The sequence below is a fragment of the Pan paniscus genome, chromosome 1, assembly GCF_029289425.2.
Source record: "Pan paniscus chromosome 1, NHGRI_mPanPan1-v2.0_pri, whole genome shotgun sequence".
Classification (NCBI taxonomy): Eukaryota; Metazoa; Chordata; class Mammalia; order Primates; family Hominidae; genus Pan; species Pan paniscus.
Genome location: NC_073249.2, coordinates 33,812,854 through 33,840,180, shown reverse-complemented (window position 1 = coordinate 33,840,180; position 27,327 = coordinate 33,812,854). Strand labels below are relative to the sequence as shown.

At 37.3% G+C, this 27,327-nt stretch overlaps 1 protein-coding gene and 1 long non-coding RNA gene across 7 annotated transcripts in view; one reads left to right on the top strand and one right to left on the bottom strand.

Annotated features, from left to right (window-relative positions):
* Window positions 1-2,532: 2,532 nt before the first annotated feature.
* Window positions 2,533-2,975, bottom strand: LOC134729197 (uncharacterized). Its single transcript, XR_010110090.1, has 2 exons — window positions 2,842-2,975; window positions 2,533-2,696 (listed from the first exon to the last, which is right to left on the bottom strand). It is a non-coding gene; the product is annotated as an uncharacterized LOC134729197 (long non-coding RNA).
* The window catches only part of KCTD3 (potassium channel tetramerization domain containing 3), a 54,574-nt gene continuing 30,111 nt past the window's right edge, over window positions 2,865-27,327 (top strand). For 2 of the 6 annotated variants that reach the window (XM_034946902.4, XM_034946900.4), the window contains exons 1-9: window positions 2,865-3,332; window positions 9,359-9,412; window positions 9,648-9,693; window positions 11,476-11,549; window positions 13,249-13,307; window positions 13,580-13,660; window positions 14,579-14,716; window positions 15,495-15,585; window positions 22,097-22,287. In XM_034946902.4, the coding sequence (XP_034802793.1) occupies window positions 3,250-3,332; window positions 9,359-9,412; window positions 9,648-9,693; window positions 11,476-11,549; window positions 13,249-13,307; window positions 13,580-13,660; window positions 14,579-14,716; window positions 15,495-15,585; window positions 22,097-22,287 (817 nt within the window). In that variant the 5' untranslated portion in view covers window positions 2,865-3,249. Of the gene's footprint in view, window positions 3,333-9,358; window positions 9,413-9,642; window positions 9,694-11,475; window positions 11,550-13,248; window positions 13,308-13,507; window positions 13,661-14,578; window positions 14,717-15,494; window positions 15,586-22,096; window positions 22,288-27,327 lie in introns of those variants that run through there. The other 4 variants (XM_034946912.3, XM_055108137.2, XM_034946908.3 and 1 more) reach the window with 4 other exon arrangements.

Sequence of the window (27,327 nt, the reverse complement as noted above, 5' to 3'; positions counted from 1 at the left end):
ACTAAATCATATACTTGGAGATCATTTCTGGTCAGTTCACATGAATTTGCCCCCAAAATAGTAATAGCTTCCAACATAATTTTAAAAATTATTCCCTTATTGTTGAACATTCTGATTCTATGTTTTTGCTATTATAACACTACTACCATGAATATGCACTTACTTCTTTGCATGTACCTTTGCCAATTGAGCAAAATGTGTGTAGGATATACTCTTAGAAGAAAAGTGCTGGGTCTAGGGTATTTACATTTAAAATGCTGATATTCTTGAGGTGCCCTCCAGAAACTCTGTACCCATTCACAATTTAATCAGCAATGCATGAGTATGATCATTTCACACTCTCACTGTCCTTGAATTTTATCAAACCTCTCTTAATTTTTGCTAATCTCATGAGTAAAAATACATTTTTTTCTGTTTTATTCATTTATTTATGTATTTATGTATTTATTTTGAGATGGAGTCTCGTTCTGTCGTCCCAGCTGGAGTGCAGTGGTGCGATCTCAGCTCACTGCAACCTCCGCCTCCCAGATTCAAGCGATTCTCCTGCCTCAGCCTCCCCAGTAGCTGGGACTACAGGCGCGCACCACCACGCCTGGCTAATTTTTGTATTTTTAGCAGAGACGGGGTTTCACCATATTGGCCAGGCTGCTCGCGAACCCCTGACCTCGTGATCCACCCACTTCGGCCTCCCGAAGTGCTGGGATTACAGGTGTGAGCCACTACACCCAGCTTTCTGTTGTTTTAATAAGCATTTTAGTGTTTTTATCAATTGGCTGTTGATATTCTTTCCATATTTTTCATTACTTTTCTCAATTTATTTGTAGAATAATATATACATATATGATCAGATATTATATATTTTCAATCATTTGATATATGTTGCAAATATCTTTTCTCATTCTGCTATTTGTTTTTGTTAATGGTGTTCCAATTTATTCTTAAAAATTAAGTCACACCCTAACTTTAAGTTTTATGAGCAAGAAATGCCTCAGATATCTCTATATTGTTCTGGACATATCAAGAAGTCATGACCATTTGCCTTATAAAATACTGAGAACTTTTCCTTCTCTTGAAGAGATGTTCTCCTAATTTTTAAGTACAGTATAATAAAATGAACACGGTTTCATTTATTTCAGGAAAAATAGGAAGCCTTTCACAAATATATATATTTTTAAATTTATAAGGCCTTATTCTAACTCCAACTTGCCTTTTGGATTCAAAAGCTGTTAGCAACTATTCTTTCATATTCTTCCAAGGTTTGGACCTAAGGAAAATTAAATGGCCCTTTTACCACTTAAATCTCCGCTGCAAATTTTAAAGCAAAGTTTCAGATCCTGATAGAACCAGATATTATGTGTTAGGGCAAAGGCAGTTAACATTGTTTAAAGCAAGCTTGTCCAACCCGCAGCCCCATGGGTCGCATGCAGCCCAGGAAAGCTTTGAATGTGGCCCAACACAAATTCATAAACTTTCTTTCTTTCTTTCTTTCTTTTTTTCAGCTCATCAGTTATCGTTAGTGTTAGTGTATTTTATGGGTGGCCAAAGACAATTCATCTTCCAATGTGGCCCAGGAAAGCCAAAAGATTGGACACCCTGGTTTAGATTCCTAGTTGCTGCTGCTTTAATCTGAACTGTTACTCATCTTCCCTGTCTAAAGTGAAGATAATGAGGTACAATACAGTGGTAAGGATGGTGAACAGTGGCCTTGAATTCAAGCTGCTTGCCTTGAAATTCCTGCCATCCCACTTGCTACCTATGTAATTTTGAGCAAGTTTTCTGATCATTTTCATTCCCAAATTTCCTTTTTTAAAAATAATTATAACATTAGTTGTGACGAAGAAAGATGACAAAATATCTAAACCACCGGGTATATGATAAATACAAATTAGCTATTATTAATCTTATCATCAACTGGGAGAAATAATACTTATCTTACATCCATATGTACTATTAACATCTTTCAAGTTGAATCTAGATAGAGCATATCACAACATTGGTATGCTTGCCAGAGGCTATTTTTTATTTTTTGGTAAAAATTATGACAATGAGAATAAAAACTTAACATCAGATACATTATCAGTTTGAATTATTATGGTACAACTATGACAAAACAATTCATGTTAAGAATTTAGTACCACAAACTAATGACCTCTGAAACATAACGCACTATCTTTGTTAGTCTTTGTTAGCAGGGCATCAGGTATTATAGTATTCCGATTTAAAAAATATTTTAATAGCCACTGAGGTTTTGGGTTTGAATAGATACCGTTTAAAGCAAAAACAAATAAGCGCATAAAATTGTGTGTTTTCTGTGTGTGTCTAACATTAGTTGAGTGCTTACTATATTCCAGAAACAGGTTGCTGGGCATTACACAGTCTAGGGGTTTTTGTCCTTTGGTTTCCTTCCTGCTTAACAAACAAAAACAAAAAACAAAACAAAAAAACTGCTTGGGAGATTGGGGATTAAATTGAAGAGGGTAAAGTAAGCAGTTTTCTGGGGTAAACGCTGTAAGGTTTTAAAATCTCCAAATGTTCCCTGCATTTGCACTGTCTACATTTAGGCATCAACTTTTACCACCTCTAGGATTAGTTTTTCCTTTCCCAATCCATGTTGACAAAGTGGGTCATAAAGATCCGTAGATCGTTTGCCCAGATCTGCCCTCAATCTGCGAATCAGCTTCCTCGTTTTAGAAAATCTGAAATGTAAAAGGGAAAGGGGCTGGGATCGCGTGGGGAGGAGGAAAGAAATGGAATCCCGCGTGGGCAGGCGGCTGGCCAGGAGCACATTCCCCTAGCCTCCCTATGCGCCAGCCCCGCGGCGTTGGGAAGCTCCTCCCTGACCTTTTTCCTTCCTCCTCCTCCTCCTTCTAGGCGGCAGTGGCGGGCGAAGCGTGAGCGCTGCGGTATTTTGTCCCGAACGGTGACCCCTCCTCCCAGGCAGGCTGCGGCGGCGTCGGTGGCAGCGGAGCACGGAGAAGAGGCCCGGGCGGCCCGGCGGCCTGGAGGCCGCGAAAGGTGGAGGCCGGGCCGCCCTTGTGCACCGCAGGATTGACCCGGGAAGGGGCAGAAGCTAGCGAGCCCCGCCCGGCCGCCGGGAAGGTGGGGGAAGCCCCGTGCACCCCCCGCCCTCCGGCCGCCGCCGCCCCCCCACTGGCCCTGCAGCCGTCGCCGCCGCCTCGGGCTACGGCCCCGGGCTCGGCGGTCCCGGCTGGGGAAGGAGGGCGGCGAGCGCGTCCGGAGCCGCCGGAGATGGCGGGAGGGCACTGCGGCAGCTTCCCCGCGGCGGCGGCCGGCAGCGGCGAGATCGTCCAACTGAACGTAGGGGGGACCAGGTGAGTCGGCGGGTAGCGGGCTTGCAGCGGGGATGCCGTGGCGGCCTCCTCCTCCTTTGGTGTCGACGGGGACCGAGAGTCGCAGGAACGAGGGCGAGCGTGGGAGGCCAAGCCTGGAGGGGGGAACGTGGGGGCCTCCAGGCGGCAAGAACGTCGGGCGGATTTTGGAGCTGGTGAAGCATCTGCTCTGGGAAGGGAGAGGCAGAAGGGACGCTTGGAATTACCGAGGACCAGGCCCATGTGGCAGAGTAGCTGCTGTCCTAGAATGCCAACCTTTGCCCCTCCCAACAGGCAAGGAGAACCATTACACAGCCTTCCTTACCTCATCTCAGATTAGAGTGTATTTGAGGACTTTATTTAGTAGAAACCTGGCTTTGTGGTTTGGATGTTGGAGATGAACTTGCCTTCCTTTCTCTTTGGTCAACGAGGTGTCGGTTTTCTTAGGGAAGAGTGCGGTGTTCTTTTCCGCGCCTAATTAGGGGATTTGTAATTTGAAAGATTTCTGTGATGGGAGTGCAGTAGGTTTGCAGTACCTAGTTATTTATTTTCAGAATTTCTTGGTGCATGGGCCTGAAGGATCTGTTCAACTTTTAGGACAGTGTGTCCAGAAACTGCAGTTTGAACATTTGCTTTTAGGAAGCTCTGGATATTGGCACGGTCTGACGCCCTTGGAGTAAACAGACTGAATGCTCTTCTCTGTCTGTTCTCTTTCTGGCCTTCCGCCCCCCCCCCCCGCCCCTTCTGTGCCTGTTATTAAGTTTGTTGGGGGAAAAAATCGTAGTTTTTGTGGATTTCCTATAACTTATGAGTCACTCCTCTCAGAAAAGGGAGTTTGCCAGCTGTTTGAAAGAAGGATTAGTTGAGTTTTAGGCTTGGTAGGAGATAAACAAGGAAATGCTCTGGAATACAGTTAATTTTTCTGTGCTTGAGAATATGATTTTCAACCAGCATTTTAAAAGTATTTTAGTGTCTTAGAACCATAGTGATAAAAAATGTCTACTGTAGAGCTTTAATCCTAAACATTTGATAGCTTTCTAGAATTTAACACAGAAAACCATGGTACTTCGTTCTTAGGGTTTTTCCTCTTCCCCCAAATCAAAACTTAGATAATTTACAACGTTATTGCAGTTGTATAGAAACCAGTCTTATGGAGATTTATGTCTCCTAATGTAAGAAATGGAGTTTTTCCTAAAATCACGTTAAAATATTGGAAGTTTGGTAACTTGTGGAATACCCCTAAAGAGGAGGCCTGCAATGTGTATTGATTATACTGAAGAGTAGCAGTATAATCATTTACAATCCCTACACTGGTTTCTACTTGCTATTGATAGTTAATGTATTTCTTTTCTTTAATTTTCTTTTTTTTTTTTTTTTTTTTTTGAGACGGAGTCTTGCTCTGTCGCCTGGCTGGAATGCAGTGGCGCGATCTCGGCTCACTGCAGCCTCTGCCTCCCGGTTTCAAGCGATTCTCCTGCCTCAGCATCCCGAGTAGCTGGGTCACAGGCGCGCGCCACCACGCCCGGGTAATTTTTGCATTTTTAGTAGAGACGAGGTTTAACTACGTTGACCAGGATGGTCTTGATCTCCTGACCTCGTGATGCTCCCGCCTCGGCTTCCCAAAGTGCTGGAATTACAGGCGTGAGCCACCGCGCCTGGCCGATAGTTAATATATTTCTATTCAGACATTCACAAGGACATACAGTATTATTGTAAAAATTAAGCAGTATTGTTATTTACTATGTGGATGGCTTAATACTGAGTGAACTCTTATTAGAGACTGCAGAATTCATTTAAAAGTTTTAACTCATAAGGCGGTTATCTTGGCACTGTAACTTTTTTTTTTTTTTTTTTTTTTTTTTGAGACAGAGTCTCGCTCTGTCATCCAGGCTGGAGTGCAGTGGTGCGATCTCGGCTCACTGCAAGCTCCGCCTCCCAGGTTCGCGCCATTCTCCTGTCTCAGCCTGGCACTGTGACATTTTATCTTGTGTTTACATTATTTATGGAACTTGAGCTTATCAGGTTCTAATTTTTTCTAAGTGATATTAGCAAAGATACAAAATAGTACATATATTACTGGTTTGAACGGTTTACAAGACATGAAATTGTTAGTGGGAATGGAAACATTAAAAAAACTTCAGAAAATTGTTAAGATAAAATGGCTTATAAAATAAGTAGTAATGGTATGGCCCGTAGAAAACAACATCCGACTCCATATTCTAAGAATATTTTCTAGATTTGCTTTGAATCATACACTCGTGCAGCATTTTAGAGCTAGATGAGATCTAGAAGTCACCTGTATCTTGTACAAAACACAGTGTAACATAGTCACTTAAGCCACTGTGAGAGAAAAATCCTGATATGATTGCCACTGAAGTTCAGGAACTGCTGTGGCATAGAATTGAAGTTCTGAAGTGATGGAGTAAAACTCAAAAGGAGAGTTTGTTGGGAGCAGAGAAGCATATGCTATCGGTAAGGTCTTTTTTTTTTTTTTCCTCAGGAGAATAGACATGAAAATGGATATACTCAAAGGAATTATAGAAATGACTAATTTTTATGGTTTAATACTTTGTGGGTGATTCAGAAAGTAGAGTAGATGAAGTTTCATTTAGAATTGTTAGTATTCGTTATTTACAAAAAGTAATGAAGTGAATTCACTATGACTGAATTTATGATTAATTCTGTTATGGGCAAGTGTGATTTTGGGCCTCATGCAAGAGGGCTGGGACTAGCCATTGAGGACTCCCGGACAAAGAGCTTTTGAATCAGGTATATGTTTTCAGTTCCCAGGCTTTATCTCTAACTAGCCCAGCAACCTTGGACAAATATTTTGATGCTTAGTCTATTAAAATGTAAAGTGACAGACGGTAGTACCAACCTTATCAGATTGTTATAGGAATTTGAAGTAATAAATGTGAAATGCAAGGGTTAGTGGCATTATCAGTACTTACAGTGCAGAATAAATAACTAGATTGCTTCCAAGTTAATTTAGTAGGAGGCAAGTTACATGAAGTATAACTGTGGGTATGCAAATTTCTTTAGTAACTCCTTTGCTGAAACCAGATTGTACATGACTCTATTCTTGGGACACTATGGGTATGGGATAAAAAACAAATCAAAACAGAAAAGGCTTTCAAATGATTATGCTCACCATGTGTAATTATACGTGTGTTAGTTTTCATGAAGTTATATTTGAGACTAGTTTTGGGGCCAGAAGTTTAAAAAAAAATTGGTGGGGATGAGGGTCTAATTCCTTTGCCCAGAAATTCCAGGTTACTAACCTTTCCCCAAAATGCTGGTTAAAATTGAAACTGATAATATGATTTTAAGCAGACCTTTGTGATTTTCTAAGTAGCACATAATTTTAATTATTTGGAATACAATTGGTGAATAAGTGGTGAATATAAAAGATTGCAAGTTATAAGCTGTCCCCATTTGGAATGAATTTGATAGCCTCCAAAACAGTGAATCTGCAATGTATGAATCCTTGGATCCTTCAATTTACCATTGAGTGGATTTGCTTTGATTTTGGACCGAGTCAGTTTTCTGTGACTGGGGTAATCTGTGTATTTTTTATTTTTCTTAAGAGTCTATTAAGAAACGCATTTAGGAGTATTTGCAGTGTTTTCTTAAAGTGACTCATTTGTTAATCAGATAAATGGGTGTAGGAACTGCTTATAAACACCTAGACTGTCCATAACCTGTGAAATTAGTTAGTAGTCAACTTCTATGTGTTCCCTAAAGTACCCGTTACTGTAGTTTACATTTAAATGTCTTTAATAAATGAATTGTTTTACTGTCTTTCCTTCAGTTAGCCAATGAAAGAATACTTTTCCTTACAAATTGTAAAGTTGTAAGTGGGAAGAAGTGGAGATAAACTTTTTTTTTTTTTTCCGAGACGGAGTCTCGCTTTGTCGCCCATGCTGGAGTGCAGTGGCGCGATCTCGGCTCACTGCCAGCTCCACCTCCTGAGTTCACGCCATTGTCCTGCCTCAGCCTCCTGAGTAAGCTGGGACTACAGGTGCCCGCCACCACGCCTGGCTAATTTTTCGTAGTTTTAGTAGAGACGGGGTTTCACCGTGTTAGCCAGGATGGTCTCCATCTGCTGACCTCGTGATCTGCCCGCCTCGGCCTCCCAAAGTGCTGGGATTATAGGCGTGAGCCACCGCGCCCAGCCGAGATAAACTTTTAATTGTGATTGGAAAGCATGTTTTGATAATGATAGAAAATTTATTTTGGAGACTAAGGCACTTTTTATGGAACAGTGCATACACGGCTTCTGCTGTTACTGACACTGAGACTGATACTGCTAAATGATTTAAGTGGGCAGTTTAGTGACATCTGTGTGTCAACACCAGTGTATTCTGAAAGTGCTCTGTTGTAACCATAAAATGCCTGCAGATCGTACAGAAGAATCAAGTCTCCGTTTTGTACAGAACATTTAACTGAGTTTTAGAGTGTGATTCTGTTTATCACACATAAGTTTCAATAAACATTTACTGGGTGTGTGCTAGGTGCTAAGAACAATGCTTTTAGGTGGTCCTCTCTGGCTTTAAGAAAAAACATCTACTTTTTTAATACAAAATCCATTTCTGAAACTGAGTTTGAAAAGTGAATTTACAGATAATCCATTTATCAAGATATGTAAAATATTATGAGCCATTGTTGCCTCAGGTGCCTGGATGGACTTGCAAAGTTGAGAGATCTGTGAGACTTCTGACACTACTCTGTATAAGCCTTGGTAGTCACAGTCACCCTGGCCTGCAATCCAGTGCTATTTAATAGCCCACTTAGAAGATGGGAATGGGAAGTAGGATGTATTTTGAGGTTTGTTATGCTGCAGTGAGCATAATAAAAAAAAGTAAGCAACTTCCACGTTTTTGATAATTCCAGGCTGCTAATTTAGGTAATGGCAGACAATAGATGGGTGATACAGTGTATACATGCACAACCTGGGAAACATCCCTTAGCCATTTTGGCTGGGGTTTGGCCTGTGTTGCCTGGTGATAGTGCATGGTAACTAGTGCCACTATTCAGTCACCTTGTTTAGTTTAAGTATGAAAGGTAAAAATAAATTTAGGGATTTCATATAATGCCAGAAAATAAATGTGGAGTGAAAGTAGAGGTTTGCTAGGCTGGGTGAGATAACATTGTAGTTCAAGGTGATATCTTAAAATGAAAATACTCAGAGAAGGGCTGGACTGAACAAGTACTATATTGCTTTGTTTGCCATATCAGTTTACATAAATTATTGGTTTGTTGTCCCAGTCTATTATACTGTACTTTGGTAAAGATCCTCCCTTGGTAATATACAAGCTTGATCAAATGACAACCTCAAAACAGTGATGTATTTGGCTGAATGATTTTTGAATGAACGAAGTCAGCAGTTGCAGATAGCCCAAGACTGCATATAAAGAAGGTGTTAAATGAGTAATTTACAGTGAAATTACTATGAGCTTAAAAAGAGATAATACAGGATTGGATATTTAGAAAAACTATTACAGGGAAGGTAAAACCTGAGTGGTATCAAGAAAGATGGACGGATCTTGAATTATTGGACATGAAGAGGGTGATCTAGCTGAATAAAGATACCAAAATGGTAGTAAGCATGAATTTTTTGGGGATATGAAGAAGTTTTGTCCTATTAGAGGGGAAAACCAGCATTTGTACTGGAGAGATGAGATGGAACCTGAAGGTAATTTTGAATGTTATACTGAGAAGTTGAGACTTGGTGTGATGGGCTAATTGTTGATTCTTCAGCAGAGATTAGCTTATTGGAAAGTAGTGTTTTAAGATGCATTATATGGCGGATAACAAGTTGTTTATTGTTATTGAGAGCTGCTTGTATAATCTTAACTCTGAATTGAAAGTAGCAACATTTAAAAATATTAACTCTAATAAATATATTGGTACAGCTGTAACTATAAAACATCTTGTAAATCATTAGCCAGTGTATTAAAACAAGTTAACTAATACTGAAATTTCAAATCATGTTCTCACTTATAATACCAGATGATTTTTAATTGCAGATTTAGTACCTCAAGACAAACTCTTATGTGGATTCCAGATTCTTTTTTTTCCAGGTATGTCTTATAATTCTTTAGTGTATATTTTAATACATTTATTTACCAAAATATAATAATGTTTGTCAGTTAAATTTTTTTTTAATAAAAAAGGTTAACTCTTAAAATATATATATTTTTGAACTTGGAAGATAGATAACTTACTTTTAGTGGTCTTTAACATTTGGTAAAGAATTAGCACATTTGTTTATACTCAGATTTTAAAAACTAACTTTAGATTATTAATGACTTCCAGTTTGCTGAGTGGGAGAATTTCAACACTTCGAGATGAAACTGGTGCTGTGAGTATAATAATAATTGATACATATTCCTAAATTAATGCTTATAGTGCTTGGTCCTAACATATAGTTACTCTAAGAATATAGGAGAACTGATATTTTAATAATCACTGAATGAAAGTGGCATAATTTTATTTCTTGTCATATGTAGTTTTTTATAATCAGAGAAGATCCCTAAGTAGGGAATACTATATATGGCAATTTAAGTATTCATGATTAGAGAGATTGTAGGATATGAGCTTACATTGGCATTAGAAGAAATTTTTTTAGATCAATAATTGAAACTTTAACAGTAAGTGGATAAATGTAAATATTCTAATATTTTTATATTAGAATATAAGAGGTTAAATTAGTAAACTCCTACAGTTTTTTATTTTATTTTGGAGAATAACCTTGCGAATTTGTTTATACAGCATTGGTACAGTGAGGGAAGGAAAGAATTGTAAAGTTTCAGTGCAAAAAAATTGGTTTATCCATTTGGAGGCAACAAAGTGACCAATGGTATTTATTTGCTGTGGTGAGATTTGCAGATGAAATAAGGCAACAAATGCAGATATGTCCATGTGAAATTATAAAAAGTTATCAGTAATAAGATCTCCACAAATCTGTGATGTCTTCAATTTTTGTTGTGCTCTAATGAAAACAAAAGAAAATTTATAAAGCTTAGAAGAATCTCATCGATTGTATATATATAGTTGATCATAGTAGGAAGAGTTTTATTACTGGCTACCATTTCCCTTTCTAATTGATTTACATAAGCTTTAAAAGATGTTCAGTTTTTATGGCCAGATCTTTTGTAAATGATTCAAAATAGGTGTTGGTATAAATTTCCATAAAAAGTTATCAATTATGGGCTGGGTGGGGTGGCTTTATGCCTGTAATTCCAGCACTTTAGGAGGTCGAGGCAAGTGGATTACCTGAGGTCAGAAGTTCAAGACCAGCATGGCCAACATGGTGAAACCCCCTCTCTACTAAAAACAGAAAAATTAGCCAGGCATAGTGGCAGGTGCCTCTAATCCCAGCTACTCAGGAGGCTGAGGCAGGAGAATTGCTTGAACTTAGGAGGTGGAGGTTGCAGTGAGCCCAGATCGTGCCACTGCACTCCAGCCTAGATGACAGAGCAGGATGCTGTCTCAAAACAAACAAACAAACAAAAGTTACCAATTATGTATTTTACATTTTTAAGCAATTTGTTTTCCTCTTATGTATTCTGTGGTGCTTTAGTTTAAAAAAAAAAAAATAGTCATTACCTTTCCCCAGCTCTGAAGGAAATTGAGATTAGTAAAAGTATTATGAGAATAGTATTCTTTTCCACTTTTGACAGCAGTGTGCAGTATTTACTTTTCTCAAGTACCCCTGTGTGCATTATTAAAGTACATTGTAGTTTTAATGATTGAACAGTATAAGAAAGTATTATTTATTCATGTTTTCAAAGTATTAATTGAATTCTAGACTGTTTCAGATAAAAATGTTTCCTCAGGTGTCACTTTTACCAAAGGTATCAATACAAGTGATTTTATTAGACAAGATTTTTTCTATGTATTAAAATATCAGTTTAATAATAACTATTCAGAGGAAGAAAAAGACACCATCTCAAGAAAAAGACACCATCTCATGAAATGCACACAGACTACATTCCAATTTTAGAAACATTAAAGTTTAAGAGTGGAAACAAGGAAATGTAGTATTTAAATAATTAAGACTTCATTCCCTATTAGTGTTACAGATATTAAAGTTAAAAGATTAATTTGTAATTTGAAAATAAAACTGTTCTCTTTTTTACAGATATTTATTGATAGAGATCCAGCAGCATTTGCACCCATTTTAAATTTTCTTCGGACAAAAGAACTAGACTTAAGGTAAGAAATGCACTCTTTTTAAAGTAAATTCTTACTGATAAATATGTGTTTTTAATATGTTTTATGAAATAAAAGGTTTTTTTTGTTTGTTTGTTTGTTTTCCTTGAGTTGCAGTCTTGCTCTGTTGCCCAGGCTGGAGTGCAGGAGTGCAGTGGCATGATCTCTGCTCACTGCAACCTCCGCCTTTCAGGTTCAAACAATTCTCCTGCCTCAGCCTCCCGAGTAGCTGGGACTGTAGGCACATGCCACCATGCCCGGCTGATTTTTTGTATTTTAGTAGAGAAGGGGTTTCACTGTGTTGCCCAGGCTGATCGCAAGCGCCTGAGCTCAGGCAGTCTCCCCGCCTTAGCCTCCCAAAGTGCAGGGATTACAGGAATGAGCCACTACGCCCAGCCGGAAAAGGTTTTTTTTTTTTTTTACTAAGACTTTGATTAAAAGTTTCCTCACACTGAAACTGGATGTGGTGGTACATGCCTATAATCCCAGCTACTCTAGAGAAGAAGCTGAGGCAGGAGGATCCCTTGAGGCCGGGAGTTTGAGGCTGCAGTGAGTTATGATCATGCCTCTGGCCAGTACTGCTGTACTGTTAACACAAATAGTTTCGAAATAGAATAAGAAAGTTTGAAGCTTTTTTTTTTTTTGAGACTGAGTCTTACTCTGTCACCCAGACTCACTGCAATCTCCACCTCCCGGGTTCACGCCATTCTCCTGCCTTAGCCTCCCAAGTAGCTGGGACTACAGGCACCCGCCACCACACCCGGCCAATTTTTTTGTATTTTTAGTAGAGATGGGGTTTCACCATTTTAGTCATGATGGTCTCCATCTCCTCACCTCGTAATCCACCCGTCTTGGCCTCCCAAAGTGCTGGGATTACAGGTGTGAGCCACTGCCCCCAGACACAAAGTTTTAAGCATTTTTAATGTTAAACTAGTCATAACCAGTTTCACAAATAAAAACAATTTAACATAGTAATTGTATATATTTATCAAGGCTGGGGAATATTTTTAAAATAAGGACAAATTACAACTGAAACCTAAGATGAATTATTAGTATTATAAATTCTGAATCTTCCATTTTTTAAAAATTTTATTTCATGTTACTTAGCTTTACTACTATGAAGTAGCATCATTTCATCTGGATAACATAGCCCTTCCCAAGGCTAGTCCTTTTTTTTTTCTATTTTATTTGTTCAACAAATATTTATTACATAACTATTTTATACAAGCACTATGCTAGGCACTGTGAGGTATACAAACATAGATCAGAAATAGATCATGCTCGCAGGGAATTTATAGTGTAATTGGGGAGATTAAGATAGATATGTATAGAAATAATTGCGATAAAAAGTTAAAAGCAACTAATGCCATAAAAGAATGGTTTCCATTCTATCGTTTGCCTTCTAGACAATTTATTTGTGCTAGCCTGATAGAGCCCTAATCTCTCCTTTAGTGACCCAATTCATATATATGTATATATATGAATGGTTTTTAAGTAGATAACAGAATATTTTTGTTCACATGCAGTTTTTATTTACACTTTGTAATGATTAAGGATAATAGAAATAAAGAGTATTAGGAGGAAAATAATTTTTAAAGCCTTATGACTATATACATGAAGAACCTAGAATTTTTTCCTTTCACGTCAGATGATAATACAGGTTTCCAGTGTTAGAGAATTTACATCATTTGTTTCTTTGTAGGGGAGTGAGTATTAATGTTCTCAGGCATGAAGCAGAATTTTACGGGATCACTCCATTAGGTATGTGCTCTTTTAGTATTTGGTGTTTATGATTTGACTCATGTATGAAAGTTGCCCTAAATGAAATGTGTTTATATCAGGTCCTAATTTTTGATGGACTTGTTCAGTGCTTAGTTTTTGTGGATTTTCATAGTAAAAAGATGTTGTCAACTCTGACTTAATTAAAATTTTCCTTTTCTTTCCTTATCCTCTTGAACTAGAGAAAATAAAAATGGAGTACTGTTTTTCTGTTTGCATGTACTCTTGACAAGTTTGCTTTGAAATGTTTTTAGTAAGAAGGCTTCTCTTATGTGAAGAATTGGAGCGTTCCTCTTGTGGCAGTGTCCTTTTTCATGGTTACTTGCCCCCACCAGGTATTTTCACTTTATTAAATCTTTTAAAAAATTCCTTGTATCATTAAGCAAGTACAAGCATATGAATAGGAAAAACTGTTCCTTGATTATTGAGATTTTTGTCTATAAATCTATTAGAAATGGTAAGAACTTTTGATTTTTATAGAAATTAAGTCACATTATATATTGGAGCAGGGGTTTGGCAAACTTTTTCTGTAAAGAGCCAGATAGATTTTGGGAGCCAGAGGATCTCTGTGACAGCTACTTAACTCTGCTGTGTATACTACATGAAGACTAGGTTTAACTGTAACCACTACAACTTTATTTACATAAATAGCATTGATTGGGTTGGATTTTCCATGGCCCATAGTTTGCTGACCCATATGTTAGAGCACTGGTTGTCAAACTGCTTTTTCGTAAAATTAAGGAATTCTGCAGAGATAAGTCAGTGTCACCTCAGCCCCACTTTAGTTAGAAGAGCCTGCTTTTACCTGTGTTATAATGGACTTCTGAGCAAGATTTCATTTTAAAAAATGTTCCCCTGTCAAATAAAAAAATGTTTGAAAATATGGGGAAATTCAGTTCTAAAGCAGTTAAATTATTACATAGTACCTAACACATAATACCTGTACCATAATTGTAAAGAGTGGCTGACAGACTGAATTAATTACCCATTAATTCAGTAACCTAAAGCTTATTTATTGTAAACAGTATGACAATACCAGAAATCTGTTGACAGAATTTTGTCTTTGTCTTTGTTTTTTTCATTTTCATTTTATTTTTTAATTGTAATTAAATTATTTGCAATAATTTGCTATATTGGAAGATGTATTTTGGCTTTAATGAAATTCACATTTTTGTTTCTTTGTTACAATGTGATATTTTTAATTTTTGAAAGGTGAACTTAGGAATGTATTTGTTTTCTTCTTCTCTTTATAGGTATTCCTAGTCGTAAAATAAACAACACAGTCAGATCTGCTGATTCTAGGAATGGTCTAAATTCTACAGAAGGTGAAGCCCGGGGAAATGGTACACAGCCTGTTCTCTCTGGAACGGGAGAAGAAACTGTTAGGCTAGGTAAGCAAAGATTACAGAAATAGAAAAAGAAAAATACGTATGTTTTTAGTGCTGGGCGATATTGAGTAATTACTTTTAAAGATTTTTGCCTCATCTCCTTTTTTATCCAGATTTATCATTTATATCTTGGAAAGGTCTCATTTAACACTTAATTTTTATTTAAAATGTTGTGTAATCTTCTATCTTCTCTGAATCTTTAGAACAGGGTTGCCAAAATTTATCTGGTAAGAGCCGGAGATTAAATATTTTAGGCTTTGTGGGCCACGTGTTCTCTGTCAGACCTACTCAACTTTGCCATTGTAGCATGAACACATAATGGACAATATGTAACAAGTAAGCATGGCTGGGTTCTAACAAAACTATTTTTTTTTTTTTTTTTTTTTTTTTTTTTGAGATCTCGCTCTGTCGCTCAGGCTGGAGTGCAGTGGTGCCATCTTGGCTCACTGCAAGCTCTGCCTCCTGGGTTTACGCCATTCTCCTGCCTCAGCCTCCGGAGTAGCTGGGACTACAGGCGGCCGCCACCATGCCAGACTAATTTTTTGTATTTTTAATAGAGATGAGGTTTCACCGTGTTAGCCAGTATGGTCTCGATCCCCTGACCTCATGATCCACCCGCCTCGGCCTCCCAAAGTGCTGGGATTACAGGTGTGAGCCACCGCACCCGGCTCTTAACAAAACTATTAACCAAAACAGGCAGAAGGCTGAAATTGGCCTGGGGGCTGTAATTTGCCAACCCCCAGTTTAGAATGTAAAATATTTCTTTTTCCAAAATCAACAGGATTTCCTGTGGATCCACGAAAGGTGCTAATAGTAGCTGGCCATCACAACTGGATTGTAGCTGCATATGCCCATTTTGCTGTGTGTTACAGGTAGTGTATAATTAATAATGCTTTGCTTTTACAGGTGGTAGTTTTAAAATTAATTGTGATTTTATATTTTTAGATTGAAAAGCTATTTTTTTTAGTCATCAAGTTTTTTCCCTGCATATTTTACCCATGTCTGTATCATCTGATTAAGATTTAGTGTACTTTTATTTTCACAGCTAATTTGGTAAATATTTCTGATAGCCTTTATCTGTTGTAAACATTTCGCAGACAAGTGTGAATTGTCATGTAACTGAGATATCTTGATGTATTATTTATTGCTTATACCTAGCTTCTGAGACTGTAGTATATAATGATGTTAGACAGGATTATTAATATGAGCTCCCTGATGGTCTATCTCTAATGATTCAGTGTTTTGTATTCTATAGCAAGGGAGGGTACATTGGTCATAAATACCACATTTTGGGAAGTGAGGTAGTAAAGCAGGACAGTTGTTGCACAAGTGGTATAGTTTAATATCTAATATGTGAAACTTACAAAGAAGTAGTTTGGTTTTACTAATGCTTACATTCTCAGAGCCTGAGAAGCAATGAAGAATAGTGTAGACCGGTGATTTTTTTTTTTTAATTGGGAAAGTGATAGGACTCTTAGTTCAAAATCACTGTACTCATTGAGAAATGTTGATGACAGAGAATGGTGTAGAAGCACAAAAGTGGTTGGAATATACTAGCTTAGATTATTATTTCATTTAATTGCAGAAAAATCAAAGATATATAAACTATTTGTTTATCACTGTTGAGTTCGGTTAAGAAAAATAGTCACAATAAGTTGAAAAATATCTAAAATGTCTTCTAAAGTTTACAGATATAGTTTAAAGAATCCCAGATGTATTTTTTTAAAAAAAAATCTGAATTTATGAAAGGTTTGGCATGTCTGGTAAGTGCTGTTTATATCAGTAATCTCAGGTTTATATTTCCCTTGTAGTAATGATTAAGTGCAGACTTTATGTTTTAAGAGTGTTTTGGCTGGGCATGGTGGGTCACGCCTGTAATCCCAGCACTTTAGGAGGCCGAGATGGGTGGAGTTCAAGATCAGCCCGACCAACATGGTGAAACCCCATCTCTACTGAAGATACAAAAATTAGCCAGGTGTGGTGATGCATGCCTGTAATCCCAGCTACTCGGGAGGCTGAGGCAGGAGAATCACTTGAACCCAGGAGGTGGGGGTTGCAGGGAGCTGATAGCTCACCACTGTACTCCAACCTGCGCAACAGAGCAAGACTGTCTCAATAAATAAATAAACAAATTTTTTAAAAAAGTGTTTTGTGGATTTGTAATTTTAATTATGAAATAGCATGGAAATTATTTTTTGCATAATTTCTTTGGGGATGGTTTTGTATGAGGCAAGACTAATTTGGTAAAGGAATTTTTGTTTAGGAAGCATTGTTTTGAATTTATCATCTTATATATTTGAATTGAGATGACTTGTAGACTCTTGTTTACATATTATGTACATATTTTTGTCAGTAAGGAATTCCAGAAGAATTGTGAAATGATAAGTGATCCAAGTGTAACAGCCTAACTTTCTTTTTGTCACTGTACACAATACTAAAGATTGCTCTTTTCCAGAAACACCACATTATTACGCAAAATTTAACTCACTGGGTAATAATTGTAAGGAGGATGATGCTATTACATTTTCCAGTCTTTGCGTTTGCATTGATCACGATCTTTCTGTGCTTTCACCAAGTGTCTGACATTTCAGTGCAATATACTCATATAAAGTGACGAAGGAAGACAATTGAGGACGTATTTGGATTTCCTCACATATAGTTAAATCATTCAACACAATGGCAATAAAAAGATTTCAAAAGAAAGAAAAATATTTAAACTGTTTAAAAGTATAATCTTTTTTACAAGTTATTTTTCCTCAAGTTTTTGTATCAGTAAGTTACAAAACCTTTAAAAAAAGAGTAGTACAGTGAAGACCTGTATGATGTTCTCCTGGCTTCACTAATTTTCTACATGGTTAGGTTTTATGTTTATGTCCCTTTTTCTTGCTGAGTTTATGACAGTGTTACTTCTATTAACGAAGAGTAGTTGTGTGAATTGCTGCCCCCTTGGGGCTTATATTCCACTTTAGATCTTTAATCCTTGTGGAGTTTACTTTTTTGTATGTGGTATGAGATTTAAGGATTTATTTTCTTCTCAGTGGGTAGGTAATTATGTTCTGACAATTTATTACGTAAATCATTCTTTGTCAGTGAATCTGATAGCCCATTTTATCTTGCTTTATGTGTGTGTATATACTTGGATCTGTTTTTCAGTTCTCTCATGTCCTTAAGACATATGTCTATTCTCATACAACTTGAGGTGAAGTATGTTCATAATAAGTTTCAAAATCTCACAGGGCATGTCCTCTCTACTGTATTTTATTGAGGTCTTCATGTAGGAAATAACTAGACGTAACTCTATTCTTTGCATAGCTGTCTTAACCAGAGGGTTGGTTCACTAGGCAGCAGTAAGATGATGGAGAGGTGAAATAACAGAGCATATTCTTGTTTTATATTTTGTTTTATTTATTATTATATATTTTTTGTTTTGTTTTGTTTTTGAGATTTTGAGACAGAGTCTTGCACTGTCACCCAGGCTAGAGTGCAGTGGCGTGATCTCGGGTCACTGCAACACCTGCCTCCTGGGTTTAAGCAATTCTCCCACCTCAGCCTCCTGAGTAGCTGGGACTACAGGTGTGCACCACCACACCTGGCCAATTTTTGTATTTTTAGTAGAGACGGGGTTTCACCATGTTGGCCAGACTGTTTTCAAACTCCTGATCTCAGGTGATTCACCCGCCTCAGCCTTCCAAAGTGCTGGGATTCCAGGCGTGAGCCATTGTGCCTGGCCTTGTTCTACATATTTTAAATGTATTACTTGTATGGAAAGTTATAGAGCAAATATGTACCTTCTTTGTAATTTTTTAAAAAACAGGTAAATTCACATATCTTATTAAGAGTTAAATTCTGTAGTTGTTATAGTTATTTTTAAATACGCTGTCCTGATTCTTTTATCCTTTTTTGACATCTCTTTATTGTGTAATACCCTAATTACTATAGAGAAAAACAACTTAGAAGTAATATGTCTGTAAAAGATGAGATTATATAGTTTTTTTTTTAAGTGAATCCAAGTTTATTAAGAAAGTAAAGGAATAAAAGAATGGCTACTCCATAGCCAGAGCAGCCCTGAGGGCTGCTTGACTGAGTATACTTACAGTTATTTCTTGATTATATACTAAATAAGGGGTGGATTATTCATGAGTGTTTCAGAAAGGAGCAGGCAATTCCCAGAACTGAATGTTCCTCCCCTTTTTAGACCATATAGGGTAACTTCCAGACATTAGATGTCATTTGTAAACTATCATGGGGCTGGTGAGAGTGTCTTTTAGCATGATAATGCATTATAATTAGCGTATAATGAGCAGTGAGGACGACCAGAGGTCACTTTTGTTGCCATCTTGGTTTCAGTTTTGGCTGGCTTCTTTACTCCGTCCTGTTTTGTCAGTGGGATCTTTGTGACCTTTACCTTGTGCTGACCTCCCTTGTTACGCTGTGACTAAGAATGCCTAACCTCCTGGGAATGCAGCCCAGCAGGTCTCAGCCTTATTTTACTCAGTCCCCATTCAACTCTGGTTTGAACACCTCTGACATGTTTTCCCCTTCCCTTTTACAAGGGTACTCTTAATCCTAAGGGTTTCAGAGGGAGGAAGATTCATCTTCTGTAACTTCTGCAGTCTGAATAGGGATGATGATATTTCTGCCTATTAGGGTCTTCTGCATTCAGAGTAGAGGAGAGCTCGGTTAGAAACTGTCAGTATGGTGAGAACTCTGATTTCTGACAAAAAGTGTTGACTGAAAAATTAATAAGTGTTTGATTTAAGAAAGCACTGAGTAAGCTTATCTTGCATTCCTACACAAAGAGAACAACAGCAGTATATTCTACAATAACAAGGCAAAATAAGTAAAATTATCCCAAGTAAACTAAATAAGAAGGCTTTTCATGAACTGGGAAATTGTTGTAACCAAGCTGATATGGAGTTGGAACCAAGCTGATGTGCTAGCCAATTCCAATACATGCCCACAATTAGAATACTGATCCAGATTTCTGTGTTACCCATGCCTCTTGTTTCTTCTGAACAGCAGCCACAGATCACTGGTTGGTCCACAAGGATAAGCAGGATGAGTCCAAATTGCAGAAAAAACTCAAAAACTACTGATGAGACAAATCTAATAAAAAGCATACCATAGTTTTTGAAACAATTTTCCTATTTTCAGTCTTTCATTTTTACTAAAGAAATCATGGTAGGACTGATTTGTTTGCAAAATAAGCTTTAGTCTTATTATACTTGGCCTGATTATTTGTATAAAGTGCAGCAAGAATAATTAGTTCCTATATAGGCTCTTTTTAAATTGACTTTGATAGAACTTTGATCCATAAAGAATCTCAAATTAGACTTCCTAAAGCCTTGAGCCTTGACATGGGTTTATCATTGCCTGCAAATACCTGTATGAGTTGGGTAAGTTTCTTTCCTCTTGAGGTTTCATGATAACTTGGGGCTTTTGGGCCTGTCAGAAAGTGACTTTCTTTACTTACCCCAGACAGGTCAGAAACCTTGTACAGGGACCGTGTAGACAAGATATGTGGCCAGTTTTTCCCAGGGGCTTTTATCAGCTCTATAAGTCAAATTTGATTCCTTAAACAAGTCCATATCTGAAAGCATGCTATTCCAGTCAAAGTCTTGGTAAAATAACCAGTTTCTCCAATTGTGTCCTGTTACAAAAGAAAACAGATTCTTATTGTAGTTACATATTGCTGTAAGTTAAGAATACTCACAAATAGTTTCCAAATTCTGGAGAAATCAGGTAGAGAGAAAGAAATATGCTCCAAATTTTGTTTATAAGAGTATACTTTACTCAGTTGTTAAAAGCTGCAAAATCTCCAAAGAAAAGTGTTCTTGACTCCAAAGTCAGCTAATTGGTGCTGCAGTCTATTTCCTTTGGGTCGGGGGTCTCTCCACTATCTCATTTCATGGTTTCCCAGGAAGATGTTACTGGAAAGGGGTCCTCATCCAGACCCCAAAAAAAGAGTTCTTGAATCTCTCACAAGAAAGAATTCAGGGTGAGTCCTTAGAGTAAAGTGAAAGCAAGTTCATTAAGAAAGTAAAAGAATAAGAGAATGTCAGCGAATTTAGTGTTTATTAGGTAAGTATTTAAGTATTTTCATTTGTTTATCTTAACAAATGAATCCCATCTGGTGGCTGAAGAGGGTGGTTACAAATTACACAATGCTTAGGAAAAATTGATACATTTTTCTCTATTGCTTTGAAGTTTAGGGAAATCATTAGTTCTTCAAATTAATATGCTCAATTGTATATTCTTATGAATTACAGTTGTATTACTTGGCATACATATTTAAGGGAAAATGAAGTTGATGTGTTTTTATTTAGGCCCTTAGGTGACCATCATTTATGAATACCTAAGTTTGCTTTTTGCAGTGAATGTCAGGTAGTTTGCAAAAGAACGCTTCTTTTCCTTCATCTTCTATATTCTCTTTAGGTAAGCCAAAAGAGAAATTTTATAGTTATGTTTACATTATTTGTTTAGTTTAAAAATAGATACTTCATAGTTCAACTCATTCATTATTATGATTACGTAACTGCTAAAGCTCTAAATGTATGAAGGCTGCTATACATATAATCTCATAGAAAACATTTCTTTAAAACCTAAATTCAGATAGGGCAGAAAGAATTATTAAAAACTGACAGGATATTTATTAGAGAAATTCGGTATTAAAGAATACATTAGCTTTTACATATGGGTAGTCATATGGAACTGTAGTTCCATACACTTTTGCATTTAGACCTTTAAAAACTAGTCTTCAGAGGATATCCTGCACCCTATCCTTTTTTATATAATAGTGCTAAGGTATCGGAATGCATGTGATACACTCAGTGTTTCTGGATAGACTGTCCATCTGAAGTACAAAAAGCAAGAGATTCAGTATGTGTCATTTCAGTTAATAAACCCTGAAAAGCTGATTAATAACTGAAAGGAATAATAATTCTGAAATTCAGATTTTTGCTGATTGTTCGTACTCACAGAAGATGACAGTATCATTTGTGTGTGTGTGCGTGTGTGTAGAGAAACATGAAAGATAAAACTATCTTTTTTTAAAGTTTCTGAAATTTTTTAAAATTTGGAGGACTTTACTAAATTATTCTTTGGGGAAATATAGAACTGTAGTCTCTTTCAAGTCGTTATATGTGCTATGTATGCAAGTATACAATATGTGCTATGTATGCAAAGTATATCCCCAAGGATAATATTGTGGCTTCATAGGCAATATAGATCAACAAAATTTTATTTGTAATAGGAAGGTGGATGGGTAACTGTTTAGTTTTTTTTTGTTTTTTGTTGTTGTTTTTTGTTTTTGGTGCATTGATGTGTATTCCGTTTGCTTCATTGCTGCTGAGTCTACCTTATGTGCCTGTTCTTCCTTAACAGAATCAAAGAATCTTCAGGATGGCAGCAAGTGTTTACGAGCCCATATTTGGACTGGACTATCGAACGAGTAGCTTTAAATGCAAAGGTGGTTGGAGGGCCACATGGAGACAAAGACAAAATGGTTGCTGTTGCCTCAGAGAGTAGCATCATCTTGTGGAGTGTTCAGGATGGGGGAAGTGGAAGTGAAATTGGTAGGAAGAATCTTGTTTATGTTGCAATTTGATGATATTAATATTTTGAAGTTTATAAAAGAGATTGACACTGAATATGAAAATTAACCTGGACTGTCAGTTAGCTAGAGCTGTCACAGTATTTAATGTGGGAGGAATGATCTGATAATGAAGGAAAAATGATGTTTTAGAAAAGACATGGGGAACATCTTTTCACCACTTTAAGTGAAACCTGGCTGCTCTATGAAAATATTGCTTTTCCTGAATCCCACTTAGTGGTGGATGTTTTCACTGTTTTCTCTCCACCCCTCTCAAACCACTGAACCTGAATGTGGGGTAAGTCACTTTCTTGCTCCTCATTGTTGTTGCTTCTAGACCAGACATTCCCAAACTTTTTGGTTTCAGAACCCCTTAATCCTCTTAAAAAGTTACTCAGGACCTGAAAGAGTGTAGGTTATTTTCTTTTTTTTCCTTTTTTTTTTTTTTTGAGACTGAGTCTCGCTCTGTCGCCCAGGCTGTAGTGCAGTGGCACGATCTCAGCTCACTGCAACCTCTGCCTCCTGGGTTCAAGCAATTCTCCTGCCTCAGCCTCCCAAGTAGCTGGGACTACAGGCACATGCCACCACGCCCAGCTAATTTTTTTGTGTTTTTAATAGAGATGGGGTTTCACCATGTTAGCCAGGATGGTCTTGATCTCCTGATCTTGTGATCCGCCCACCTCGGCCTCCCAAAGTGCTGGAATTACAGGCGTGAGCCACCATGCCCGGCCTTTCTGTAGGTTATTTTCTATCAGTATTTACTATATTAGAAATTAAAATGGAAATTTTTATAAATGTTAATATAGTTATAATAATCCATTGCATAACTTAAGTAACATTTTTAATGAGAACCTCATTTTCCAAAAATGTGTGAGAAGAATGGCATTGGTTTACAGTTTTGTAAATCTCTTTTTGAACTGTGATATCTATTTCTGCATTCAATCTGCTGTGATACATTGTTTTGATTGAAGTATATGAAGAAAACTTGATCTTACACAGATATGTAGTTGGAAAAAACTTTTTTTAGTCTTTTCAGAAAATTGTGCATATACTTCTTTGATTCTTTGTCAAAACTCTAAAATCATATCAGTGAACTTTTCATATTCTGTTAAATTAAAATCCATCAGACTATTTTGTACTTTGAGTGGATCTTTTATCATACATGCTTTTATAAGATGTTGGGCATTTGGAAATTGTTGGTTTGCTGAGTTATGTAGATCTACCAAATGTTGATACCTTTCATTGTATAATATGAAAAAAAATTGCATTCATTGGTATCCCTGCTGACTACGTGTGAGGGAGTTGTCACACTCACTGTGGCAGATAAAAGTTTTCCAAACTGCAGATTTTCACTTGAAACGTTGAATTTTTATCATTGGCAACAAATAACATCAGTGGTTTTCCTTTAGATAACAGGCTTACTTTGTTTATTTTTTGAGGATAGTTCTGCCAAACACCCAATTCTGAATAACCATAGTCATCTCAAATTAAAATGGTACTTAATGAACAGAGCAGCTCCTGTAGCTCTTTGCTCCAGCATTTGTGAAGGTGCTTTTCCTTGACATAGCCATAGTACTTAGTCATACAGAATATTAAGATATATAGTTGAAATTAAGTTTTTATCAGTACAAATTTTTACTGCTTCATCAAGGACATTCTTTAGTTACTAAGACCATTACATTCTCTGCCACAGACTTTCGGGAACATAAAAGGCCAAATCTTTAATTTAATCATTAAATCTTTGATTTGGCCTTTTATGTTCTTGAAAGTCTATGGCAGAGAAGAATGCAATGGTTACTAGTAAAGTTTAGTGCCACTGTCCTGGTTTGTGCTAAGTAAGGTACCTGCTGTTTTTACCAAACGTTGCTTTGCATCATCAGTGTAAATGTCAACACAGATGTTCTAGAATAAGCCATGAAATTCATATAAGTTTTCAACACTTTGACTATTTCAGCACTTCCTGTGTTTGTAGCTATGCATTCACATAAAGGATTTTTAATGACCAGTTGGAGCTAATACCAGATGGGTACAAGTAAAACACCAGGTCTAGCTAATACCAGCTGGATACAAGTAAAATACCAGGTCCAGCCACATCTATATATTCATCTGTTTGCAAGACAAAAATACAATTCTACAGACAAGAGATTGACTCTCTGCCAAATCTTTAGATTGAAGAGTTACTGTATTATTGAAAAGTTACCATGTTATTTCTTCATGGACTTTTCATCTAGCAGGCATTCAGCATTGTCATCTGTTCAAGGCTTTATTAGTCTCTCAGCAATTGGGTATACTTTTCTAGCCACTGTGATGTCGTAACTTACCTTTGAGATGCTTCATTAGATTTTTCATTTCTAGTTTGAAGGTCTATACCAAACAATTTCTGGATTAAATGTTTTTTACGTCTTTATTTAAAATACTTAATTTCTTTTTCTTCTTTTCTTTCCTTTTTTTTCTGAGACAGGGTCTTGCTCTGTCACACAGGCTGGAGTGCAGTGATGTGATCCTAGCTCACTGCATCCTCAACCTCCTGGGCCCAGGCACTCAAGCAGTCCCCCCACCTCAGCCTCCTTAGTAGCTAGAACTACAGGCAGGCACCACCACGCCTGGCTATTATTTTTTAATCACTGTATAGATAGGGTCTCACTATGTTGCCCAGGTCTTGAATTCCTAAGCTTTAGTGATCCTGCTACCTTGGCTTTCCAAAGTGCTGGGATTACAGGCATGAGTCGCTGTGCCTGGCCAATTTCTTTTTGTTTAAACTCTTGGGTATTCAGTCTCAGTGAACCTACAACCGATAGATACTATGCAAAAATGTTTTGCTACATAAAGCACAATAAGGTTAAGTTATTAAGATCTATAAAGTTGAGGGAAGATTCCAGATTCCCAGAAGGAAAGAAGGTGTCCAACATAAACTGCATTGTTTATGCAGTTAGGCTTTTTGTCACCATAGATTAGGTTTCCTTTATCTAGAATTTCATGAGTAGAATTATATAGTATTTATTCTTTTGTGCCTGGCTTTTTATTAAGCATAACGCTTTTGAAATTCATCCATGTTGTTGCATGTATCAGTTGTCTGTTCCTTTTTATTGCTGAGTAGTATTCCATTGAAATAATACGGCAGAATTTGTTTATCCATTCACCCGTTGATAGACATTTGGCTTATTTCCAATTTGGAGATATTATGAATAAAGCTGCAGTTAACATTCAAGTAGAAGTCTTTCTGTGGACATTTACTTTCTTAAGGTAAATATATAGGAGTGGAATTTCTTAGTCATATGGAAAGTGTATGTTTAAGGTTAAGAAAAACTGCCAAACTGGTTTCCAAAAGTGCCTTTTTACATTTTTACTTGCAGTGTGTGAGAGTCCCAGGTTCTCCACATCCTAATCAACACTTTGTATTGTCAGTCTTTTTAATTTGAGCCATTATTGTGGATTTTAATGGTTCAGTGATTTTAATTGTGGCTTTAACTGCATTTTTCTGATGATTAATAATATTAAGCATCGTTTCCTGTACTTAATGACCGTTTGTATATTTTCTTTTGAGAAGTGTCTCTGTAAATCATTTGCCCTTTTTAATGAGGTTGTCGTCCTGTTACTTATTTGTAAATGTTTTTTACATATTCTAGATTTATGTTTCACAACCAAGGAAATCTTATCCACCAAAGGATATTTGAAAATGTCTAGAGACATTTTTGGTTGACACAGTTGAGGGAGGCCTGTACCTGTCTCCCTTCCTCTTTTGTCCATCTCTCCCTTGCTCGCTCCCTCTTCCTCCTTTTGAGCTTTCTAGATCACTTTATATTAACCTGGGGTTGTGGGAGCCCTGATTTTTTATTTCATTTTTTTCTCCATTCTTCAGTTTAGATATCTTTTATTGATCTACCTTTAATGTCTTTTATACTTCTACAGTATTCAATCTGCAGTTAAGTTCATCTAGTGAATTTTCATCTGAAATGTTGGACTTTTTAGCTCTAGTATTACTTTTTGATTCCATTTTCTAGTTTGTTTCTTCTGCTAAGATTTCTTGTCTTTTTGTTCATTATGTTCAGCTGTTTAATTTGTTAAAGTATTTGTCTGCTAATATCAATATCTGGTTACCATGTTTTTATTTTCGGTCACATTTTCCTGTTTCACATGTCTAGAGAGTTTTGATTATGTGCTGTACTTGTGTGTGATACATTTTGTAGGGTTATGAATTATGTTGCCTTTCTTTAAAAGTTATGAGCTTTGTTCTGGCAGGCAATTAAATTACTAAAGGATCTTGAACCTGTTAGGCTTGTTTCAGTACTTTGTTAGGGGTAGGTATCCTCTTCTAGCTTTTTAGGGCAGGGCTCCTTTTCAAGGGTGTAGTCCTTATTTTTAAGATGTTGCTTTTCTGGAATCTTATTTAACTGAATGCCAGAGGGGCTCAGCAAGAACTCTCTACTTTTATTGAGTTGGAACTACTCCATCTACCCACATATGACCTCTGATATCTGATATCTCCAGTTACCTTAGTCCTAAAGCAGCTATCTCCAGTTACCTCTTAGTCCTAAAGCAGCCTTTCTTTCTTTTCTTTCTCTCTCCTTCCTTCCTTCCTTCCTTCCTTCTCTCTTTCTCTCTTTCTTCTCTTTCTTTCTTAGACAAAATCTCACTCTGTCTCCAGGCTGGAGTGCAGTGGCGTGATCATGGCTGACTGCAACCTCCGCCTCCCAGGTTCAAGGGATTCTCCTGCCTCAGCCTCTCAAGTAGCTGGGACTACAGGCACATGCCACCACGCCCAGCTAATTTCTGTATTTTTAGTAGAGACAGGTTTCACCATCTTGACCAGGATAGTCTCGATCTCTTGACCTCGTAATCCGCCCGCCTCAGCCTCCGAAGTGCTGGGATTACAGGCGTGAGCCACCGCGCCCGGCCAGCAGCTTTTCTTTCCTTGAGGATTCTTGCCCTGCCCAGGTGCAGTTAGGCCTTAGCCAAGGTCTTAGGGAAACGCTTATGCAACTTTTATGCCACCCCTCTGGCACAGTTCCCTTCCTTCTTGTAC